Source organism: Tursiops truncatus, chromosome 7, assembly GCF_011762595.2.
Source record: "Tursiops truncatus isolate mTurTru1 chromosome 7, mTurTru1.mat.Y, whole genome shotgun sequence".
Lineage (NCBI taxonomy): Eukaryota > Metazoa > Chordata > Mammalia > Artiodactyla > Delphinidae > Tursiops > Tursiops truncatus.
The window spans coordinates 90,585,228-90,608,481 of NC_047040.1; the positions used below are offsets into that span (position 1 = coordinate 90,585,228).

Consider the following 23,254-nt stretch of genomic DNA (forward strand, 5'->3'; position numbering starts at 1 on the left):
TTGGCCGTAATTTTTAAGCACTAATTATGTTGCTGTTACTAAGCTGGTGTAGGAATACACTGCCCCAAATTTGCTCTTTTTGAGAGCAGCAAATAATTAGCTGAAATTAAGAAGGGGTAGGAGGACCAGGGAAAGGTGACCTAAATTACATAGCATTAGCATAAGTCACGCAATATTGATGGTATGCATATGTTAAAGTACATATATATGTAACATCTCAGAGTCAAGGAATAAGTTTTTAGTAGGTTCCAAAAAAACACTAGTTTTCTTATGTAGAAAAGACAATTACTAAGCATAATTCTAAAAGTTACCATATCAAATACATGGCTCTTTTTGTAAAGCATCACAGTAATCGGATAAAGAACTATTCATAGTTTTCAAATAAACACAAAATAAACCAATTAATTCTGAATAAGTAGTATCAACTTTATTTTAACTCAATGTGCTGAAATGCAAAAAATATTTTCAGCAACAAGATACAAAAAGTATGTATCTCATCATTGACATCAGCTGATTAAAAATGAGGCTGAAAAGTTCAAAATGTCTTTATACATTTGAATCTTGAACATCAATTTGCCCCAGAACTGATTTTTAAATAATTTCAGCAGAATTTTATTTTCAAAAACGGGACTCACTTAAGTCATATCTTCATTCTAAAAAACTGAATGCAAAAATTAACTGGGTTACAGTATACAAGGATAAACCCTTAACAACAGAAAAAGATTTAAATATAAGAATTCTTTTTCAAACGTGAAGTCCACATACTGCAAACAGAAGACACAGTGTGGTGATTTCATTCCTAGTGAAGAAGTCTCGCATGGTAGGCACTCAATATTCGTTCAACTGGACCTAAAATTTACATCATTCCATTTAACACTTAAATAAACTAGAGCTCATAATCTGTATAAAAGAGGTTTGCAAAATACTCTTATGCGTGTTGAAAGTGCTGTCTTTATAATCTGAAAAACACTAAAACCCAACCACCCACGTTGTTTTGCAAGAAGACATTGAATATTTTCATTTTATCCATCAAAGAGCATGAACATCCAACTCAGAACAATTCACCTCTTCAAGGAGACTTGGCTTTGAGAAAAGCTTGAGTTGGATTTTAACAAAACAACTTACTGAAGTCCCTAGTGTTCTATTTTAGTAACACTGGGTAGCATCTATGATCCACAATTTTATAAACAATTCTGCTTAGGTTTTAAATTTATGCACAAAACAAATGGGTAAATAAATTAATAACTATACTTTTGGCATTTAAGCTCTAACTTAGGTCTCGTTTAAAAATAAACCAATAATGTTCATGACAACTTTTTAAGAGATCTTTGTTAATATTTTAAAACTTAATTTTAAAATTGATGTCCTTAAAAGGCACTGTTTTCACATTTCATCATGCAGTAAATTGGTCACATTTTTGAGAATTATAATTTCCTCTCAATTGTCCCCTCAAAGCACATTTAAATGGAATACACTTCAACTAACCTAAACTTTCAACATTTAACTGAGTTCTATTTTCAGAAATTCACTCTTTTGAACATACCACACACAAGTCCAAGCAAATACAAGTACATGTACACACACACGCGTGCACGCACGCACACACACATGCCCAAATGACCACGGAATACATGCAAGAATCTCCAATTACTATTTCAAGACAATGACACATGAGTATTCAAGGAGGTAACAATGGCAGGCCATAATGTTATGGCACCTTCATATTTGTGCTCCAAATACCGATACACATTAATATTAAAAAATGAAAAAGGCACAAATACAGTGTTTCTGTATCTCAATCTAAAGAACAGTTCTCCAATAGTTACTTTTATAATATGGAACATTTAAGACCAGTTACTACTTTTCTAAGAAAAAGCTCTGTTTAGGTGACAAAAGGGAAACAGGAGCAGGCTTTAGTTCAAAAGTCAACACTGCTCAGGACAAAATCTGTGCCTACCGAAAACAATGTCTGTAGTTTAAAAATGAAAAAAAAAAAAAAAGCTATTACAGCACTCACGTCAGAATACATTAACAGTTTTGTATCATTGTCTCAAGAACCCACAATACCAAAAATATACATAATAAATAAAAAAAATAAATCAACTACCATATGATTCTGTTAGTATAATGGTAGGAATTATATTATCTGAAAAGTGGACATTTCTACAAATGTGGATATTCTTACAGCACAGTGTTGGACGTTTTTGGTACAAAATGTGCTACCAAACTAAAAAAAAAAAACTTTATAATAAAACCCTTCAGATTTGCAACAAACACTAAAGTAAGTATGTAAGTAAGGGTAAGCTGAAATGTTCATTATAATAGGTGTTATCACTGAAGTCACTATGGTTAGAAATGTAGACCCAAGCAGTGAATTAATTCAGAATGCGCCTGTGTGCATCTGACATAAATGAATACACCAGTATTTTTTTAATATATGACAACAAAATTCTAGGGCCTGAGGGATGAACTTTTGTTTTCTTCTAAGACCCTGGCAAAATCTCAAATTCTTAAAGTGTATATGTATGTGTGTGTGGTTTCTTTTTTAAATTGCACATTTTAAATTTAAAGGGCTCAATCTTATGGTGAAGTTAAGGAAGTGAATTTCTGCTCCCTATAATACTCTTACATAGGATGGAATCCATTCATATGTAAGAATCTTTCTTCTATCCGAAGGGAGTCTTCCAATTTCAAATTTAGGTTAACACAACAAAGACTCAAGCTACACAGCAAGAAATGAAGATATCTGAAAATATGATCTTTTTGAACTCCAGTTTGATGTGGATAACAAATGATTATCTGACAGTGTTTGTTCAATGTAAATATGAATCACTCTTGGTATATTAGGATTGCTTCAGTAAATACCTAACTGACAGATAACAAAAATAAAATCTATTTTAAAACTTCACGCTTCATCTTTTTCTTTTTGTCCTAAATTCAAAAACTAAATAAACGAATTATACAAATTTTAATCTGGAGAATAAAGTTATATATGTAAATATATAGGTATATGCATTTTTTTTTCCAGTGAAAAAAATTTTTCCCTTGTGGTCAAATGTAAATCTTGCCTAAGAAGCATACTGCCACTGTCACAGGAAATCAGATGCAGTGACTTGACACCGATTGCTCCTGCTTCACCAGGACAATGCACCAGAACAGACTTCTGTTGTAAACAGAGCTATCAAAAACTGAAGATGTGTATGTGTTTAAAGCTAAAATTCATTTATAATAAAGAACTGGCCCGTGAAAAGCAGTTTATGAATAGTTTATCCTGTTCACATTATGCAGAATTTCACTATCATCCACAATGTTGGTACAGTAACTGAGAGAGAAAGGAGAAAGCTAGGGAGGAAAAAAGGTTTCAGAGTGTAGCCTGACATATTTCTAAGGGTTCTCTCCTTTAGTCTGCAAATAATAGCAGTTCATTGCTTTTAGAAGGAGAGTAGGCTGTCCAGGATTCATTTACTGTCAGGTGCCTTCTCCAAAGCGTGATAAACAGGCGTGAATTCAATAATGAATATCTGGAAGTCAAACCAATTTAACTATAATCGAGAATATCTTCCTTATCTATTATCACAAACATCCCAGTTGGCTCCATCTGTCTTAAAAATTCTTTCAAAAGTTAAGACAATTAATTATACCTTATCAATTCTCTCAAAAGCAAAAAAAAAAAAAAAAAGTACCATTCAGTATAAAAAAGTTACACATTAAAAGTGCATATATATCTTCTTAATTGGCCCACTCATTAAATTTACATTTGGTCATCCTTACTTTTAACATGTACAGAATTCTTCATATAAATGTAGGTCACTATAAATTAAAAAAAATTAATTCAGCACAAAACATGCTTTCTTCTTATTGAAATCTTAACCTCAATCAGTTCTCAATCACTGTAAACTTGGATAAACTCACAAAGAAACACAAGCAAAGGTTTGTTATGCTTCTCTTAGTTTGTTGGACAGATAACATAAAAACACTACAAATTTCATTAAAAATTTGGGCCAACTCATTGCATATTTGCCCCCTGAAATGAAAAATAAATTAGAATTGAAGCAGTGTATTGCCATAACTTACCTTGAAGGTAAGCAGGTTCTCCTGTATTTATAGAACTTAGACTGGAGACGTTACCAGTAATCTCCAATAGAAGTGCTTTTTTAAGGAAAGCCTAGTTTTAAACTTTGAGATAGCATAGGACAAACCCTATAATATTCATTTGCCTTTCTCAAACTAATGGAAGATCCTTTTGAAACTTATTATCTTCAGTTATCAATATTACTGCATTATGGAGCTAGTGCAATCCTGCATAGCCTTGGTCACAATGACAAGGCACAATAAAAAAATTAAAGTATATATATGAACAAGAGAAGTCACTGAAGATAATTTAAGGCCTTGAAGTGAATTAGAGTATAATCAGTCTAATTTAAAGCTGAAGAATAAACCATAAATTATCCACCTGAAATTCAAGCAATATGCTTTCTCAGCTTCTGTTCTGTGGACAAGACAACAGAAACAACTCTTGCTTATGGTTTGTGTATTAGAATCCTTCTGGACCTGGAGGAGTAAAAGTCAGTTCCATTTTTCTACAGTTCATGGAAGATTTCAAGACTGTTTTAGCCGTTTTCGTGGAATACCAAACTGTGGACACTGTGCAGATGCTAGTGCTCGGAAGGCTTCTGCTACCAAATGTGGGTGAGACTGAATCATGGACTTCCACCCAGATGTTTCCATTATGTCTGCTGCTTGGCTGAAAAATAAAATTAAGAGATGTTTACTAAAGAATACTTTTCAAAATGCACTGTTGCACTGTCAATTTTTTTTTTTTTAATTTACAGATTTCAAAATGTCTGGAACATTCTGTTTGCCTCTCTATGTATTCTAACCATTTGAATTCATTAAAATATCATCTTTACCTTACTGGTATTTTCTTTTGTAAATGAAACTATTCAATTTTTCTGGAAATTCTACTCTTGGAAGTGTGTGACACTTGTCTGCATAGTTCTACTCCCACTGTTACCATTTCTATACCCGCTCTTTCAAGAGCTCTTTTCCCTGGCTCTTACATGCAGGTTTTCTTTAGAGTTCTAAGTTTTGCCCTCGACTCTTCTCCCTTAACATTCTTTACTTATCTTATCTTATCCACTATTCACAATTTTAACTATCATATTCAGTGATGATAAATAATGATTTGCTAAGTCCTAGGCCTCCCCACAAAGGTTGTTCCCAACCACTTGTTCTCTTTACTTGGATGTGCCTGGAGACCCATAAATTTGGGACTGTCGGAAGGGAACTCAACACGTTTCTCCCAAGGCCCAAATTCTTCCTCTCTCATTTCCCATCAGCGAATGCTTCCACCATCACCCAGTGATTCAAGTCAGGAACCTGGAAGTCACCCTAGATGCCATCCTTTCCAATCAGTCATCAAAGCCCTATTTTAATTCCCAAAGGTATCCTGAATCCCTAGTTAAGGCCCACATCATCTCACATTTGAATTATTATGGGAGTCTCCTAATTTGTCTTCTACTCTCCTATCTTGCTCCTCTCAAACCAGCTTCCATGCTGCCTTAGTAACATAAACACTAACATGAACACATCCTCTTCTACTCTTCTCCATTGCCGGTACCCAAGTTCTTTAGAAAGAGAAAGTTTCCTAGTTCTTCCCCCTAGCCTTCTACCTCCCACTTCCATGCTCTGGCACTCTGTATAATAATACTGAACTGTTTACTGTACCTGATGTACAACATGCTCTGAGTAAACACAATTACCCAAGCAAAAAATCTAGTTATCCCTCCTTGTCTCCTGTCTTCTCTCCTTTGTAACTACCCTCCATCCAAATAATATCCAAGTATTATAGATTGTCCATTCAAAATATTATATCCTTTTATTTCCCTCTGGCCACACTGTCGCCAGTCAAGTCTAATTTTGCCCTCATCTTTTGCCTGAAACACTCCAATAACTTTCCAACTGGCCTACCTATATATAACCTTGCTCCTCAACTACCACCACCAACTCAACCTCCCCACAACCATGCATGTGGAGACATTGCTAAAAACACACACCTGATCACAGCCTACTCTAGGTTAAAACCATTTACTGTATGCCCATTCCTGTTCGAATAATGTCTAAAAGGCCTTCTGTGATCTGATCTTTGCTCTCTTCCTCCAGCTTCTCATGCCCCACCCTCCATACTGTTCTTTCTTATCACCAAAACTTTGCACACCTGAATGTCTTTTTCGGGATATACTTTCCCACCTCTTTGCTCTTCTTCATCAGGTCTTTATTTATACAACAATTCTTCAAAAGGGCTTTCTCTGACCCCTAGATTAGGTTCAGTCCCTTTGCTATATGCTCAGATGGGTATGCTCTACATTACCTATTATTACACTTAACTTCAACTACTTGTTTAATTCTTATACATCTCCTGCTAAAACATGAACTCCATGAAGGCAGGGAAAACATCTGTCATGTTCACCATTATATTCTTTGTACTAAGTAAGCACAGTGCCCTGGGAATTTACTGGATAATAAACATAAATATCTATCAAACGATTGATCAACTACTGCTTCACGCGTCTATACTTTGATTCAAGCTATGCTGTCTGCAATGCTTATTTCCTTCCTAGTTTGCTAATTCCTATTCCTGTTTTAAGACAAGCCTCAGTCATCTTCATCCCTAAACCTCCAGCCTTAGTCAAGTGCCCTGCACATAACCTTCTTTAACACATTACTTACCATATTATAATAAAATGATATATTCATGGATGTGTTCCTGTCATTAGATCAATTTCTCAAGGACAGGATTTTTCCCCATAATTGTTTTTATATGCAGGACCCCAGCATGGTGCTTGAGACACAATAGATGCTACACAAATGTTTGCTTCACTAAATAGCAGCTAATAACAATTTAAAAAAAAATTTGCCTAACATCCAATTACCAGTGTGTCGTCATGTTTATAATTTCAACTCGTTTAGAATCACACAGATACTTCTTAATTTACCTGACATTTTCATTTATTTAATTCAACAAATAGCTATTGAAGGTCTCTATGTACAATACAGCTTCTACACGGGATATAAAATAAGCTTATATTTTTTGACATTGAAAAAGCTATACAAGGCAAAATATTTTCTTAACAGAATAAAACTAGAGCTTGAAAGTGGCAAAGTACAAAGAATCACAAAACAGTCATTTGATTTTTTTCTAGGATCACATACCATGATAACGTATTATCACACACTGACCAATATATAGAATAATCAATATCTTAAAAGTAGCCACTAATTTTTACTTTCATAAAACAGAATTCACAAACTGTTAAGAATTCAGTTAACCAACTTCAAATTCTATCAAAACAGACGAAAGCGAGGGGCCATAAATCAAATATTCATTTTCTTGTCTCTAATGCAATTTATCAAAAGTTGTATCAACTTTTGATAAATTGCAAAAATGTAGTTTAAGGGTTTACAGGCAAAAACTAACCAAAAGCATATGCAAATTCTTCAACCTCCTGACTCCTGATACTGAATAATTGCAAAGAGTAAAAATGTTACTCTAAAAATGAGTGAAGGGCTTCCCTGGTGGCACAGTGGTTAAGAATCCGCCTGCCAATGCAGGAGACACGGGTTCGAGCCCTTGTCCGGGAAGATCCCACATGCCGCGGAGCAACTAAGCCTGTGTGCCACAACTACTGAGCCTGCGCTCTAGAGACCACGAGCCACAACTACTGAAGCCTGCGCACCTAGAGCCCGTGCTCCTCAACAAGAGAGGCCACCGCAATGAGAAGCCCGCGCACCGCAACGAAGAGTAGCTCCCGCTCGCTGCAACTTGAGAAAGCCCGTGCACAGCAATAGCAACAAAGACCCAACTCAGCCATAAATAAATAAATAAAATGAGAGAAGAAGAAAAAAAAAGGGAATAATAAATTCTAATAGTTACATCATATTCCGAAGATCCAGGCTTAGAAAGATGTCACAACTACCCTGCTCATTATAATCTACCAGGGAAAGGAAAGATCAAATTGCTACTATTTCTGGAATGGTAGGCAGTTAGCCTAATATAACATGTGATGCAAGTTATCTGGCTACCTTAAGAAGCAGTGGGTTAGCATTCAAATGTCAAGAGTTTCTAGGCAAATATGGAGGGTACATTTCCTCATAGGATAAAATAAATATTTCCCACATTTTTAGAAATGCTTTCTGAAGGGGCAAGGGCAGGATCTCCAGCCACTGAAATACCTGGACTCAGCTATATACTACATGAACATACGTGCTTAAGACATTAGAGCGTCCATCCCAATTCACATTAGAAGCTGATCTACAACAGAACATAGCCTCAAGAATCCACTAAGTAGTCAAATTATTATTTTTTAAACTGGCAGTTTGCTTCATATAACTAATATCTGGATTCATACTTATTGGAGATGAACAAAAGGCTATGCAAACACTTAATTTCATGTATGCAGATCAACTTTAAGTCAGAAACTGATGTCATCTTACTTGCTGTTCCAGTTTTTCCCATCTTTACACCCAAGCTGTCGAAGTACACTGCACCTGCATTGAAGATTTAAACACACTTAAGAAAAAGGTCGGTGAAGAATTGTTGAAGGTGTCATGTCCACTGAAATACAAGCATAGCTTACCTATTAATAAAGTCTATGGCTTGTGCTTTCAACTGTTCCGCACTGTGCAAATCTGCAAGGACAAGGGTATCAGCAACATTTTCTACTGAGAGGTTACTACACAAAGCTTCTTCACACATGACCTTCAGCCGTTCCAGTGCATACTATCCAAAAGGAAAACATAACATTAAACATTTACTCAAACTAGCAAGTTTTTAAATACACGATATTTGTAACTTAGAAAATGAAGTTTAAGCCCATTACACATTGAACTGAGGGTACTTTAAAAGTCTTTAAATTACTTTAAATATAAAGAAAGTATGAATTAATGCATTCAAGAGAAAGACTAATTTTTCTTAAGAAATTTCTATTTGCATAAGTGCAAGATACAGGATATTTTTTAAATAAGGTTTTATTCTTTAAAAACCCCTTACTACTCAATACTCTTAATGAGTATATTTCTCTTTTCTACTATTTTAAACACCAGTCAGTACACTGCATGTTGTCACTACTTAATTCTGAAAAATAAATTATAAGGCTAAACAAATCATATTCATAACCATTAAAAACTTAGTGTATGTTATCAGAACATCCTTGGCAATTTATTGAGGTAAAATTGACATAAAATAAATAGCACATATTTAAAGTATATACTTTGATAAGTTTATACAGCCATATAACCATCATTAAATCAAGAGAGTGGACATATTCATTACTCCCCAAAGTTTCCTTCTATCTCTCTGTAACCCTTCTTCCTCACCCCACCCCAGGCAATACCTCTGATGTGTTTTCTACTGCTACAGTCTGCATTTTCTGAAGTCTTCTATAAATGGAATCATACAATTTACATTTGTTTTTGTCTGGCTTCCACGCATTATAATTATTTTGAGATTCACGCATGCTGTTGTCTATGTATCAATAGTTCTATGCTTTTTATTGATCAATAGTATTCCACTGATCTACTGACAAACATTTGGGTGTTTCCAGTTTTTAGCCATTACAAATAAAGCTGCTATAAACATTCATATACAAGTCACTGTATGGGCATATGCTTTCTCTTCTCCTGAGCAGAAACCTATAAGTAAACTCGCTGAATAATATGGTATGTGTAAAACTTTAAAAAAATTGCCACATGGTCTTTCAAAGTGGTTGTATCATTTTACATTCCCATTAGCAGTATATGAGAGTCCTAATTTTTCCATATCCTTGACCATACTTCGTATGGTCTTTGTAATTTTAGTTATTATAATATAGTTACAGAAGTATCTCACAGTGGTTTTAATTTACACTACCCTAATGTGGTTGAGCATCTTTTGATATACTTGAATGACACTATTTTAGGAAGTGTCTGTTCAAATATTTTTATTTTTAGAAATAACTTTGTTTACTTATAATTGAGTTTTGAGAGGTCTTTATACAGTCTGAATACAAAAGTCCTTAATCATTTATATTCTGGACAAAAGTTGTTCATCATCAAAACAAAAAACAGGGGCTTCCCTGGTGGTGCAGTGGTTGAGAATCTGCCTGCCAATGCAGGGGACACGGGTTTGAGCCCTGGTCTGGGAAGGTCCCACATTCCGTGGAGCAACTAGGCCCGTGAGCCACACTACTGAGCCTGCGTGTCTGGAGCTTGTGCTCCGCAACAAGAGAGGCCGCAACAGTGAGAGGCCCGCGCACCGCGATGAAGAGTGGCCCCCACTCACTGCAACTAGAGAAAGCCCTTGCATAGAAACGAAGACCCAACACAGCCAAAAATAAATAAATAAATAAATATACAATTTGCTAAAAAATAAAACAAAACAAAAAACAGAAACAAACCCCAAAGTTGTTCATCAAATATATGCTTTGCAAATATGTTCTCCCAGTCTGCGGCTAGTCTTTATTTTCCTATGTCTTTTGAAGAAAAGAAGTTTTAAATTTCATTGAAGTCCAATTTATCATTTTTCCTTTTACGTATTATGTTTTTGGTGTCATAGCTAAGAAGTCTTTGCCTAATGTAAGATCACGAAGACTTTCTCCTATGTTTTCTTTTAGAAGTTTAAGATTTTTAGGTTTATAATCTATTTTGCGTTACTTTTTGTATATGATGTGAAGTTCGCATACAAAGTTTTTTCAAATGAGTTCAACCACAGTACATCTGTTTGGACATAGGCTATCCAACTCCTATAGCACCATTTATTGAAAAGACTATCCTTTCTCCACTAAACTATCTTTGCACTTTTATAAAAAATTAAGTAGTCATACATGTGAGTCTATTTCTGTACTCTATATTCTGCTTCAATGAGTTATTTGTCTCTCTTGTCACCAATACAATGCTGTCTTAAATACTGAACCTTTATGAGTCCTCCACTTTGATCTTCTTTTTCAAAGTTATCTGACTATTCTAGGTCCTTGCACTTGCATGTCAATTTTTCCCCTGCAAAAAGCATGCTAGGATTTTGATAGTGACATGTTGGTTTTACTAATCAAAGGAGAATTGACATTTTAACAATGTTAAGATTTCTAGTCCATGAACAAGTTTTTTCTCTCCATTTATTGAGGTCTACCTTAATTTCTATTAGCAGTATAATTTTCAGCATACAGGTCTTGAACATATTTTGTCAGATTTATGTCTACGTAATTCAAATTTTTGACTCTATTATAATGGCATTTTTACATTTAAATCTTTATTGAGATAGTAATATACACTTGGCCCAGTTTCTCCCAATGGTACCATTTTTCAAAATGAGTATAATTATCACTATATATACATATACATACACACATACACACACACACTTACATACACACACAGACAGAAGTGGCATGGACATTAATACTTTTGGAGAAAGCTCCCAAAGTGCTTTAGTGCTTTGAGGATTGAGAACTACTGGCTTTGAGATTTCCTGAAATTTTTGTAGTTTCCCTACCTTCAGGAAATCACCATTATAAAAGAACATTATAAAATTAACATTGTTTTTTTCTCTATACTCTTATATTAGAAAAGAAATCTATGAATACAAGATTGAGTTAGAAAAAAATACCCAATATTTTTTTCCTTTTTTTAGACAAAGGTCATGCACTGTATCTTAACACTAAGAATATCTCAAAATTGCAATAGACTATATATGCTATTGTGTGTGTGTTCTCATAAAACAGGGTAATGATACACTCAAAACTATTGAGTCTACAGTTAATCTGCCATTTCTGTAAATTGGCTCAAGATACTTTTATGTCTTATTGATTTAAAAAAATTTCATTTCTATATTATCCCACTGTGTGTTATTTCATAATACTCTCAAGAGCCATCCACAAACGGTATAAATTGGTTCAATATTTCAAGTTATTGGGGGTTCTCATTTGATGATAGTTTTCTAGATACATCAAGCTTGAGGACATTTTTCAGCTCTTTAAGACCGAATTACTTACTTTGTCTGCAGCTGCCAACAAGTTGTCAGCCATTTTGTCAAGATTTGGCGCTTTCCCTGTGTAAATGAATCTCATCATTTCTTTAAAAACCTCAGGGTCTACATCATTTATTTCCACTCGATTCTGGTATTGAAAACAACAACAAAAAAGTTATATTTCAAGAACACACACATACACAAATGAACCAAAGCAAAACTGACAGCAACTTAAAAGCCCCAAAGTGTATTTTAAAATTGAGGTAAGTAAATCTTCAGTAGGCTAAGTAAGTAGGCAAAGTGAGGCAGGCAGGTCTAAGAGAAGTACACCAAGTCAAGCACTACCATGGAGGAACATAAACCCCAACTTCTCAGTTAAAAAGAGTTCAAACAGAAACAAAAAAACCTGTAAGGCCAAACTAAATACATCTGAATTCAGTTTCTGACCTCTATCTTAGAAGAAGATGGTTATTAACTTTTTTTGTTGCTGAAAAGAATTAGGTGGTAATACAATGCCTAAGACTCAATAACCACTGGTTCTAGTCCCAGCTTTAAGCAAAGGTAAGGTCAGGTATTTGAGAACATACCAGAGCCCACTACCTCAGAAGTCTCCTACAAAAACGGCATGTAATATTATCTACGGGCACCTCACCTCTTTACTTGAGACATACTCAAGTCCAAAGAGGACCAGTTGCTTTTTTGCTCCTGTATCTTTGTATTTGGTCTCTCTCCTGAGATCAATGAAGCTAAATAGTTAACACTAAACAATACCAAACTTTTCTGACCCTTTGATGACAATAACATTTGACATCATTGATCAGAAGACTGATCATACTACCTGCCCAGACCAATAATCAAAGGAAAGAAAGAAGCTACTTCGTTGCAGCTTCTAGTTCTGCAGGGAGAATAAAGCTGAGACATATAAATAAACTCAGGAGTTGCCTAGTTGGAGCAATAAGGCTCACGTGTAATGCAACCCGCAAAAATCAACCTCTGGTCTTTAATCTGACTACATTTCAAGATGACAGGTGAAAGAGAAATATCTGAGAAAACCAAATAGGTTGTATCTTGATTACAATTCATGCATACTAATAATGACATAATTTATGTCCTTTATTAAATCTAATAAATATCCTCTTATTATAGTGGCAAAAAGAATGTAGGAATTGTCTTTGTTCTAGAAAACAAGTTCCAAAATCAACTCAAAGTCTAGAAAGAAGGAATATACATCTTAACTGGAGAACTCTCAAATAGTTATGGACCAGTACAGTCCTTTTGGACAGCTATCCTTTTGGATAACAACTACCCACTTATTTTGCTACCAGAAGGGTGCTGAAATAGCTGTTATGTGGAATATTCACCCACAGTAAGCTACATCTATTTTTCTATGATAGAACATATTTCCCCCCATCCTTCTATTTCTTTCTAAAATCATAATAAGAAAATGCACCTTTACTTTTAAAATATACATTCCACTATTCTACATTTGTACAAATATTAGCCCTTTAAACCATGTTTACCTTTTTGCTTTCTTCCATTTCATGTTCAAACATTGCATTAAAAACTGGGGATCGAGCTGTAACAAGATTAAACATCATTATTTAATGTACAAATTTATGAAAGAAAGGTACTATATTACCCAAAAGTAGAAAGTACCTGCAAGTACAGATTTATGAGCTTTAAATTCTTGTCCTCTCACGAAAAAACTGCAATCTGTAAATCTTGTGTTTTCCCAGAGAGTACCTAAATCATCTGCTAGTCGACATTCAGGCACCTTTAAAGTATTTGTATTAGTATGTCCTGATATATTTACTGAATCTTGGACCACACTCACCTAATAAAAAAGGGACAGCAAGAAAAAACACTTTTATAAATTAATATCAATAATAAGCTACTAAGTCTAAACTTAAACTTCTTATCATTAAAATCACGTAGAAAATTCAATGTACTCCTGATCAAAAATAGTAATACTTGGGAACTGAATTTAAGGACACAACTTAAAGGAGAGAAATAATGTAGAAAACAATTGAAACAAACTAGATCATTTTAAAGTGACATTTTATGTAAATAAATGGCTTAATGATTCCTTGGAATGCTCGGCTATTAATCACAAAAAGTATTTCTCAACAAGAAAAAGGTCATAATATGATTCCAAATTCAAACAAGGAGAAGGTATTTTTGTGAGGAGTAAGAAATTTCTTTAATTTTTATTTCCTCACACTACAGACCTATCAACATTTAAAGTTTATTATACATTCAATAAACACAGCATCACTCTTATGACTTTTTAGAGTATTTTAAAATGTTTTTTAAAACTACAGACTACAATATGCAATTTGGGAAGTATTTTAAGTGTTGTCCCTATATGTTTCAACTCTAAACAAATTGATTTAAATATCTAGTAATATTGATTTAAATTTTAAAGTATGAGAATTCTCACAAAACCAATGTAGTTATTAATGTTCAATGAAATCTTTTATTTAAAAAAATCAACAGTAAGAACAATATAAATATAATTTAATTCGATTTGCAGACCTTTTATTTACCTGTAAAATAATCAATAAATAAAACTTGGTATGACTGCAACATTGCTTTTATATGGAGTCCAATATATATGGATTAAATTATCTCTCAGATGACTACATACTGAATGAAGTCTTAAAACACTACTGACTAAGTTTGGCACACTAATTTTTTAGGAAAAGGAATATACTATTACTAGGAATTTCATATTACATTTAATAAATTGAAGAAAATACTACCTCAACTAGTAAATCAAATGTGTCAAGAGTAAATGAACCATCTTTCACAAAAAGTGCTATATTAGTTATCTACTATTTCAAGTTACTAAGTTTTATGGTTGTTTGTTATGCAGCGATAGATGACTTTTCATTTAAAAACATATTTCATAAGGCTTTTGTTAATTAAAAGTAAGTATAAGTAAGGACAAATACAGTAAACTATGTAGAAATTGTAAATTGGAAATGGATAAATTGGACCAAACTACTAACATGCTAAGAAAGTGTAATGGTCCAATATAAAATGTTTGAAGAATATTAAATCTCATTAGTCCTCACTCATCCAGATGTAATAACATCTATCTCATATGAATGAATAGATGGCTTCTAAAGAAAACTTCATTTTCTGAGGATATTTTTATTAACCATTTTGTTTGTCCGCTTTTATTAACCTTTTGGAATCGCACATTATAGAAATCATCTAATCCAATCACCTCATTTTTAAAAAAAAATTTGAAAAAGTGAGATCCAGAGAAGGTAACTAAAGTGTCCTAAATCCACTGCTAGTCAGTATCAGAGGAAGACTAGACCTACATCCCTTTTTATAGCATTCTTTGTACTAGACAGTATTTCTTTGGATTTTTAAAGAAATTAGTAGTACGTTAATGCAATTATGGTTCTGAAGGGATTTATCACAACAATCTTCTGAGATGTTCTTCTAAATATAGGAGCCAAGACATTGTGCACATAAATAAGTTCATGAATAAAGATTCTTCTATTAAGTTTTTAATTATTCAAATTGTTTCTAAAATTTTACAAACTACAAAACAGAAAAAAAAAAGCTTCACTAATCCTTACCTTATTGCTCTGTTACACCATACATTATAACTTAACAATACATAAATCAAAAATGTTGGTATTAATATTCAGGGTTTAGTTAGGATCACAAAGACAGTGTTTGCTTGTTCACATCAGCACTGCTCTTGAAATTTCTAGAGAGCAGAAACTGGATTAAACTGAACAGTTCAATTACTTGCATAAAGTATGCAGTGGAGTCATGAAAATGTGACCATATTATTTAAATTTAGGAAAAGATTTCTTAAATTCTACTTATTATCTAATTATCTTAATTCAAAACAATATATTTAATGTAAAAATTTTACAAAAATCAGGTGATAGAAGGAAAAAAGGATCAAAAAATAAAGCCATTATTATCGGGCACAGATACTGATGATGATATATTTGTACTTTGTATATATAATCACAATTCAGAAGAATTTATATTATTGGCATACACATCTACATACTATTATCACAGCAACCACAAATTTTAAGTAAGACATAATTAAAATTTCATATTCTGAAGAGTATTCAAGGGACTACTTATAGAGCAGAAATTAATGATCTAATTAAAACTGATATGCAATGAATTCTGATGATTATTTTCTTTGATACCTATAATTAAGAAATTGGTAAAATTTTCATTTTTTCTAGTACATATTCAAATATAGGTAATGAACATTCTTACTGAATGGAAGCTAGAGTAAAAAATTCAGAAGAAAGGCTGAGATTCTTTCCTGAGGTTAAACTGTTGTTCTTTCAAAATAAAACAGCAAATGCACAATACTCAAAACTGACAACGTAAAACCTCAAACTCATTTGACAGCTCCTTTTCAAATTTGCTTTTGGATCAACTCTGAGAATATAATTTAGACTAAAGATGAACATGTGCAGGCTCTAATCAGCTGTGACTTCCCTGGAAATCTGGGACTACTGGTTCCTATTTTTAAAACTCTCAATTCTCTAAACTAATTCTGAAGGCTAGCTAGGAATATCCAAAGGTGCATAGTACTACAAATTCTGCCACTCTAATCAACTACCTAACCATCCCCTACACTGGCTCCAAAGTGATAAACTTTTAGTAGTCCAATTTCATATCATCTTCTAGAATACTGGGTCTTAGACTTTCTGGCTTTCATAGACAGGTATCCTTTTTTAGAATGCAGATGATAGAAATCAGGTTGTCAGTTTTCCATTTTGTCATTTTTAGAGAATAAAACCCAACTTCCATCCACTATCAAAAGTATTTTAAAACAGAAAGGTTAACTTAGCAACAGAAAAATAGGAGGGGAAAAAAAGTCCTTCTAAATGAATTAATTTAATTTTATGAACAATTCATTACATATATTCTACCTGTATATATAGTCTTCTGTATACCATAGAATAGCATGGGTCTTTGAACCATAAGATTATTTAAAATCTGCTGGATTCCAAAAGGTAAAGCAATTTAACCAATTTTCTATTTTTCCTACTTATTCCTCAATTCCTGTTTTCTGCATCACTTTGGGAGAGAAGGGGCAGAACTGTTTACACTGCCAGAAATTTCTACCTCTGGCTATTTGATTCATAGTATGGAACTTGCAAGATTATTTACATCTTGCACCAAAGAGTAGCACCAGACTGCCTTACCTGTCTACAGCACCACTTGCAGGGGAGGGGAGGAGGCAGTTCTTTAGGTAGGCCAGTGCAATGCTTCCTCCTCTTCTGCAAGCAGTGCTGGAGATGCTGTAGAAGGAAGGGCATCAGTGAGAGGTACGGAATAAAGAGGGAAAGGGCACAAGGAATGTTTGTTCAAAGCACTTTTTGCCCACCTATGTTAAATACAGTGCCCAGGGTATAAAAGTCTACATCAGTAAAGGTATGTATTACAGCATCCAAAACTGAATTTGATCAATGTCAACTTAAAATACATGTCATGGTGGGTTCGATTTTTAGGAGGTCACTAGCTTGTATAATTTAGCATGTGAATAAAAAGTATACTTCAAAAACTTGTATCAGAAAAAGATCTTAATTTCAGCCTTCATTCTGAACTTTTTGGTTGTCTAGGTTCCAATAAAATATACTTAGGGAAATATACTTAGTAAACAATATTTCAATTCTAAAAAAAGAAATATTTTCTTAAAATGTTTATTCACAAAAAGACTTTTAGCTGCAGTAGTTTTTTTTCTTAACTGGATTACACAACCTTTAAGATCCTTTAAATTCTAAGATCATGTGATTAAAAAAAATTAACATGCTGAAATTTAAGATAACTGCTAAAATTAGGAAAAGATTCTACGTTAAGAATGCTTAAATAAATAAATAAAAAAAGAATGCTTAAATAACATAACCTACAATTATTTAAAATACTACTTAGAGCATCTTATCTATTGGCAACAAATGCTTTAGTATGTATTTTTATCAAATTATTTAATGATAAGCTCTGCTCAAGACACTTGCGGTATGTGCTTTATCAACCAAATAATTGTATTCATAACAAATTCATCATACAGTTCATTTAACTTGTCTAAGTGAAAATAAGATGCACTATATTTGCACTATGTAGTCTCTGGGGCCATATTTCAATTAGTTTGTAAATCTTGCCAAGAAATTTTACACATTTTCTATAAAAAGAGTAAAGCTACCTTAGTAGCAGTTAAGGAAGTTATTGTGCTTCCAAGACACTCATCTGTCTACAATAACCTACTGAAATATATTTAATGCTGAGGTTACCTGATCATCTCAACAATTCATATAGATAAAGCTACGTAATAACAATGACAGAACCAAGTTCAAACCTCAAATTACGACAAATCATAAGTGTAAATTATTAGAAGGGGCAATGCTGGTAAGTTTCAAAAGATGACATTTCATGCATATAATTATATCTTATAAGTCTGTCAACAGACATAGGTATATCTTAAAAATTTTGAGATGCTTTTGCTTATAATGCTAACATCTATTTGAATAAATGAATCTAACTGCTTGAATGAACAAAAAGCTTCCCAGCCTTTTTTCAGGCACTTTCACTTCCGTTCAAGTATGGATTCAAACTGATACACTAGTAATAATGTTTAATATCATCAATCTGAATATGACAGAAAATACTGACCATCTATTTAGAATTATTCAGAATGAAGAAGATATTCAGAAATCTTGATATGAAGCTATATACATCCATAGTCTTCCTATGAGGAAGAAGTATTTAGTATGTGGTAGTATAACTGTATATACAATTTATAGCTTAAAGACATGACAGAATTTTTTCAGACTGGGCTACTACATTGATTTCTAAGAAAATCCAGTCAGCTTTTACATGGTTAAATATTTGCATATAAAATATTACCAATTACACCAGTTACTTAGTGTATATTTTTGCTTCATCACTAAATATAGCCAAACAGTGAGTTCCTTGAATAAAAAATGTACCCACCTCACAAAATAATGTAAGCTTGTCATCTGGTAAAAGACCATTAGCTTCATCAAGCAAAAAATCCCTTCGAATGAATTTTTTAAAACCCCAGTCTTTCCCTTGTACAAATCGATATGCTCTTTGGCTTTCTGGTGGAAAACAGAATAAAAGTTTAAATAAACAAGTATCCAAGAAACATTCTGTTAATGATAACACAGTTAAATGAATGTGAAAAATAGGACTGGGCCAATACATCCATCATAAAAATTACAGATATGTGTGTTCATAGGTAAAATGTCAAAAGAGTTACATTAGGTAGAACCAGATCATTTCACAGCCTACCAAAATTTCTGGCCATTATCAATGAGCTCACTTTCAGATTCCTAGATATCTAAGTAGAAGAAAAGCCAGATCAAATGTCAAGGAGAAGGAAGAGATCTTTCAAACAATCTAAGCCCTTTAACAATGAAGTAGGATTAAAATACATTGGCATAGGCATACTATTCATCATCTAATATCAGAACCAACTTAGAAACATACCTCTCATTTCTTGTTTCTCCCTTTAAAAATGGATGCTCTATATCACCAGGGCATCCTGTAAGCTTTCCTGGGATAAGCATCCCACTGATTTAAGTTGCATTAACTAGAGAAAAATCCATTAACTGGTAAAAAAGCTAAATAAAGTCCCCTATCATTTCTAGGTCTTCAGACATAGTCCCATTACCTCTAAAAACAATTTTCATAAAAGTCCAGAAGACGGTCTTAGTATGATTAGTAAAAGATTTAATAAATGTCTGAAGTAAATGTTTCAAATGCCTAACATACTGATTAACAGCTGTATACTATGAAATAAACAAGGTCCTTTACAGAAAGTATTCATTATCTGTTATACAAGCTGAAGGTAGAAAACCAGTAATAAATTTAACTGAGATACTCCATGTTAAGGACTGAATGTTTGTATCCCCTCAAAAGTTTCATGTTGAAACCCTATCCCCAAAGTGATGGTATTAAGAGGTCAGTGAGTGGGATTAGATGAGGTCATGAGCGTAGATACCCTCATGAATGTAAGGATTAGTGCTTCCTAGCCCTTTCCATCATGTGAAGACACAGTGAAACACTGGCAGTCTATAAGTAAAACAGTCGGACTAGAATCTGACTATGCTGGCACCCTGATCTTGGATTCAAAGTCTCCAGATTTGTGAGAAATAAACGTCTGTTGTTTATACGCCACCCAGTCTATGTTACTTTGTTATAGCAGCCTGAACTAAGACACTCGCCTGTCTTAAATGTCAGACAATGTGAAAACACATGTGAAACTATGTATTACCTTAGCAACAAAATATATTATTAAAGTGTGTATTTGGAGGGTTTTTTGTAGTGAGGTTAGTACTTGATTTTTGTTATTCACTTCCAGAAATCACTTCAAATTTAATGCAGCAGTTCATATTTTCCTACTATGCACACTGTACATTTCCTACAATGATCTTCTGTTATGAAGTGCCAGGCTACATGGTTTCAGCTGGCTATAATTCAGAAGCTTGAATTGAATTTAACAGGTCCTGAGACTAAGAAAAACTGATTTCCTTTCAGTCAGTGTTCAGCCCACTGCTCAAAAAAATTCTAGTGACAAAATATCAGGACATTCAAACTCCTTTCACATTGTTCTTCAGATTTTATTATCTGGCAAAAATGGCAAGGAAGAAAAAGAAATGTTTCCTGAACACCTATTACATATGCCAGGCATTGAACCAGGCATCTTGCCCTGACAGTAGCTGTTTTTACAAGTGAAAAGTGAATGTCATTTTAGGGCATAAAAAATTTAAATTTTAATATGATTTAAAACTAATTTTACATGTCTTAGGAAGTCTAAGACTTAGTAAAACAACTGTAACTGTACACTGGTATTTAAAATTAACAGCCAAAATGAATGTTTTGGGTTAAGCAGATTTTAGGTTTTAGGGAAAAAAAATCCTAAGTTTTTCTAAGTAAAAGTGTGGAAGTCACAGTACATAGTTACACAGAGACTTCTTCAAGTCAGTTTGGAAATCACTTACCCATTGCTTTTGTTTCTTCCCTTTTAGCGTTCAGAAGGGAAAATTTGAATTTTGCTCGAACTTCACTTTTTGGACAGCTGACTAAAAGCAAATATAAGGACAAGTAGTCTTTACTTTCATCATCTAATCCCTTTGGATTTACCCTCAGGCACCTAAAATAAAACAATAGGCTCACAAGGAGGAAAATAATACTTTAAACATTCAAGAGAGAGGATACTGAAATCATTTGTTAAATCTTTTTTTTTTTTTAAGAGAACTGGTTTTAATTTAGAAGTGTCTTCAATTATCCACTAATATATATATATTTTTTTACAAAGTAAGTTTATCTTATTTCTTTTTTTTTATGTTAAATCTTAATAATAGAACAGCACTCCTGTCAATATCCTCACAGTTCTTTACAATTCTCTATACTATTAGGAACTTATTATAAATCTAATATAAAATTAGACAAATATCCATTCAGAAACAGTAACAACAAAATTTTAAAGTAGCCGATGATCATATCAAAAACAAATACCCAAAACAAACAAACATCTTACCATTTCATTTTGTCACTGGGGCTCGATGAAAATGTTGAACTTTTTAACACTTCACCCATTTCCTCTCGACAAAAACTGAAGTTATTAATGGTCCACATGTAGGAAAATTTTACAACTTTAACCTAAAACATTCAGAAAAGCACTTTTACAATGATGACTTTTACACTCTTGACCCGTCACATGTTAAACATTCTTTGACCCACTCTTCTAACACTTCTGGTAACAATGCCAAAGTGCTTCACAATATTCTCAAAATACTACACAACTTGTAAGTGACATAAAGGAAGGCATTTTTAATAGCATGTACCTGTGTGTAACACCAGCTTTCTGCTATAGGACCAGTAGACATATCTCCAGAGAGAGGTGGGGTGGGTTCCCGAGACATTGCCACTTTATTGTAGTCTTCTAAGATTTATGCAATATCCCACACAGTTGAGTGCTTTACTACAAAGAAAAGAAGTTTAATTTACTAATCAAAAAGTTTAACTAATTGAATCAAGAGGAAAGAAGTATTTAAACAGTCATAAAACAATTACTTTCTCAAATTACATTATGAGGAAACATGAGGATTTCATTTAAATTGATGAAAATTAATTTTTTAGAAATAAAACCATAGAACTTTATGCCATATAATACTTGAAATCTGAATGAAGTTAATACTTACAGATTTTATTATACAAAGGCATGCTTTCTAAAACTCTCACAAATCAAAAAATAACATATAGCTTAATAGTAAGATCAAAAACATAAAATCAAAAAATAACGTGGAAACTTGTAACAATATTTGATTCACCTTCCTTCACCTTTCCGTTGACATATTTATGAAAATCAAAAGGGCTACGAAGTTAGAACAGCCCTGGAAACTACAAATATTACTCGTCTCTCAGACCCCCAAGTTCTGACCAACTAAAAACACAGAATGAGACACAACAGGCAATGCTGAAGAATTATATTCCACAGAAATCTACCTCTATCTCAGACACACAGGTTCTCAGATAAGACTTTGTCCCTATCAGAGTGTTCCCTACCAGATAATATGTACCGTCTCATAAAATTTCCTCCCAATTGGCTGTTCTTGAACTACATCTATTTGGACACATAATTAATCATCATAACCTGGCCAGGACATTAGTGACTAGATGGTGCTTTGCAACTTGGCAAAGTCTATAAAAGAAAAGAGGCAAAATCCAGAAGAGCTATGTAAGTATTGCACTTTGCAGGGGTATAGGCGGCGGTGTTGAGATTACATTCCAGTACAAGGAATCAAGTCTGGAGAACACTGTTTTCATTTAAGAATAATTAATGAGTGAAGAAAAGCACATGAGTCCTATAAAAAGAAACTACTAAGGGAAAAAAAAGGAAGGACTTCATTCAAAATGTAGAAGAAAATATCTGCTCTGTGTCTACAACCAATGAAACAATAGTATGAAATAAGAAAACAAAGACTGAAGAAAGCTACCTGAAAGATACATAAAAACAAAAAGAGGGCTTCCCTGGTGGCGCACTGGTTGAGAGTCTGCCTGCTGATGCAGGGGACACGGGTTCGTGCCCCGGTCCGGGAAGATCTCACATGCCGCGGAGTGTCTAGGCCTGTGAGCCATGGCCGCTGAGCCTGCGCGTCCAGAGCCTGTGCTCTGCAGCGGGAGAGGCCACAACAGTGAGAGGCCCACGTACCGCAAAAAAACCCCCCAAAA

At 33.6% G+C, this 23,254-nt stretch overlaps 1 protein-coding gene across 6 annotated transcripts in view; it reads right to left on the bottom strand.

Annotated features, from left to right (window-relative positions):
- Positions 1–405: 405 nt before the first annotated feature.
- Positions 406–23,254, bottom strand: part of SPOPL (speckle type BTB/POZ protein like) — a 62,529-nt gene continuing 39,680 nt past the window's right edge. For 5 of the 6 annotated variants that reach the window (XM_019925513.3, XM_073807742.1, XM_073807743.1 and 2 more), the window contains 11 exons: positions 21,868–22,004; positions 21,561–21,682; positions 21,022–21,173; positions 18,989–19,116; positions 17,206–17,301; positions 13,655–13,832; positions 13,519–13,574; positions 12,024–12,146; positions 8,637–8,779; positions 8,494–8,547; positions 406–4,744 (listed from right to left, as the gene is read on the bottom strand). In XM_019925513.3, coding sequence (XP_019781072.1) covers positions 4,600–4,744; positions 8,494–8,547; positions 8,637–8,779; positions 12,024–12,146; positions 13,519–13,574; positions 13,655–13,832; positions 17,206–17,301; positions 18,989–19,116; positions 21,022–21,173; positions 21,561–21,682; positions 21,868–21,945 — 1,275 coding nt within the window. In that variant the 5' untranslated portion in view covers positions 21,946–22,004 and the 3' untranslated portion in view covers positions 406–4,599. The remainder of the gene's footprint in view (positions 4,745–8,493; positions 8,548–8,636; positions 8,780–12,023; positions 12,147–13,518; positions 13,575–13,654; positions 13,833–17,205; positions 17,302–18,988; positions 19,117–21,021; positions 21,174–21,560; positions 21,683–21,867; positions 22,005–23,254) is intronic. The other variant, XM_004325646.4, reaches the window with a different exon arrangement.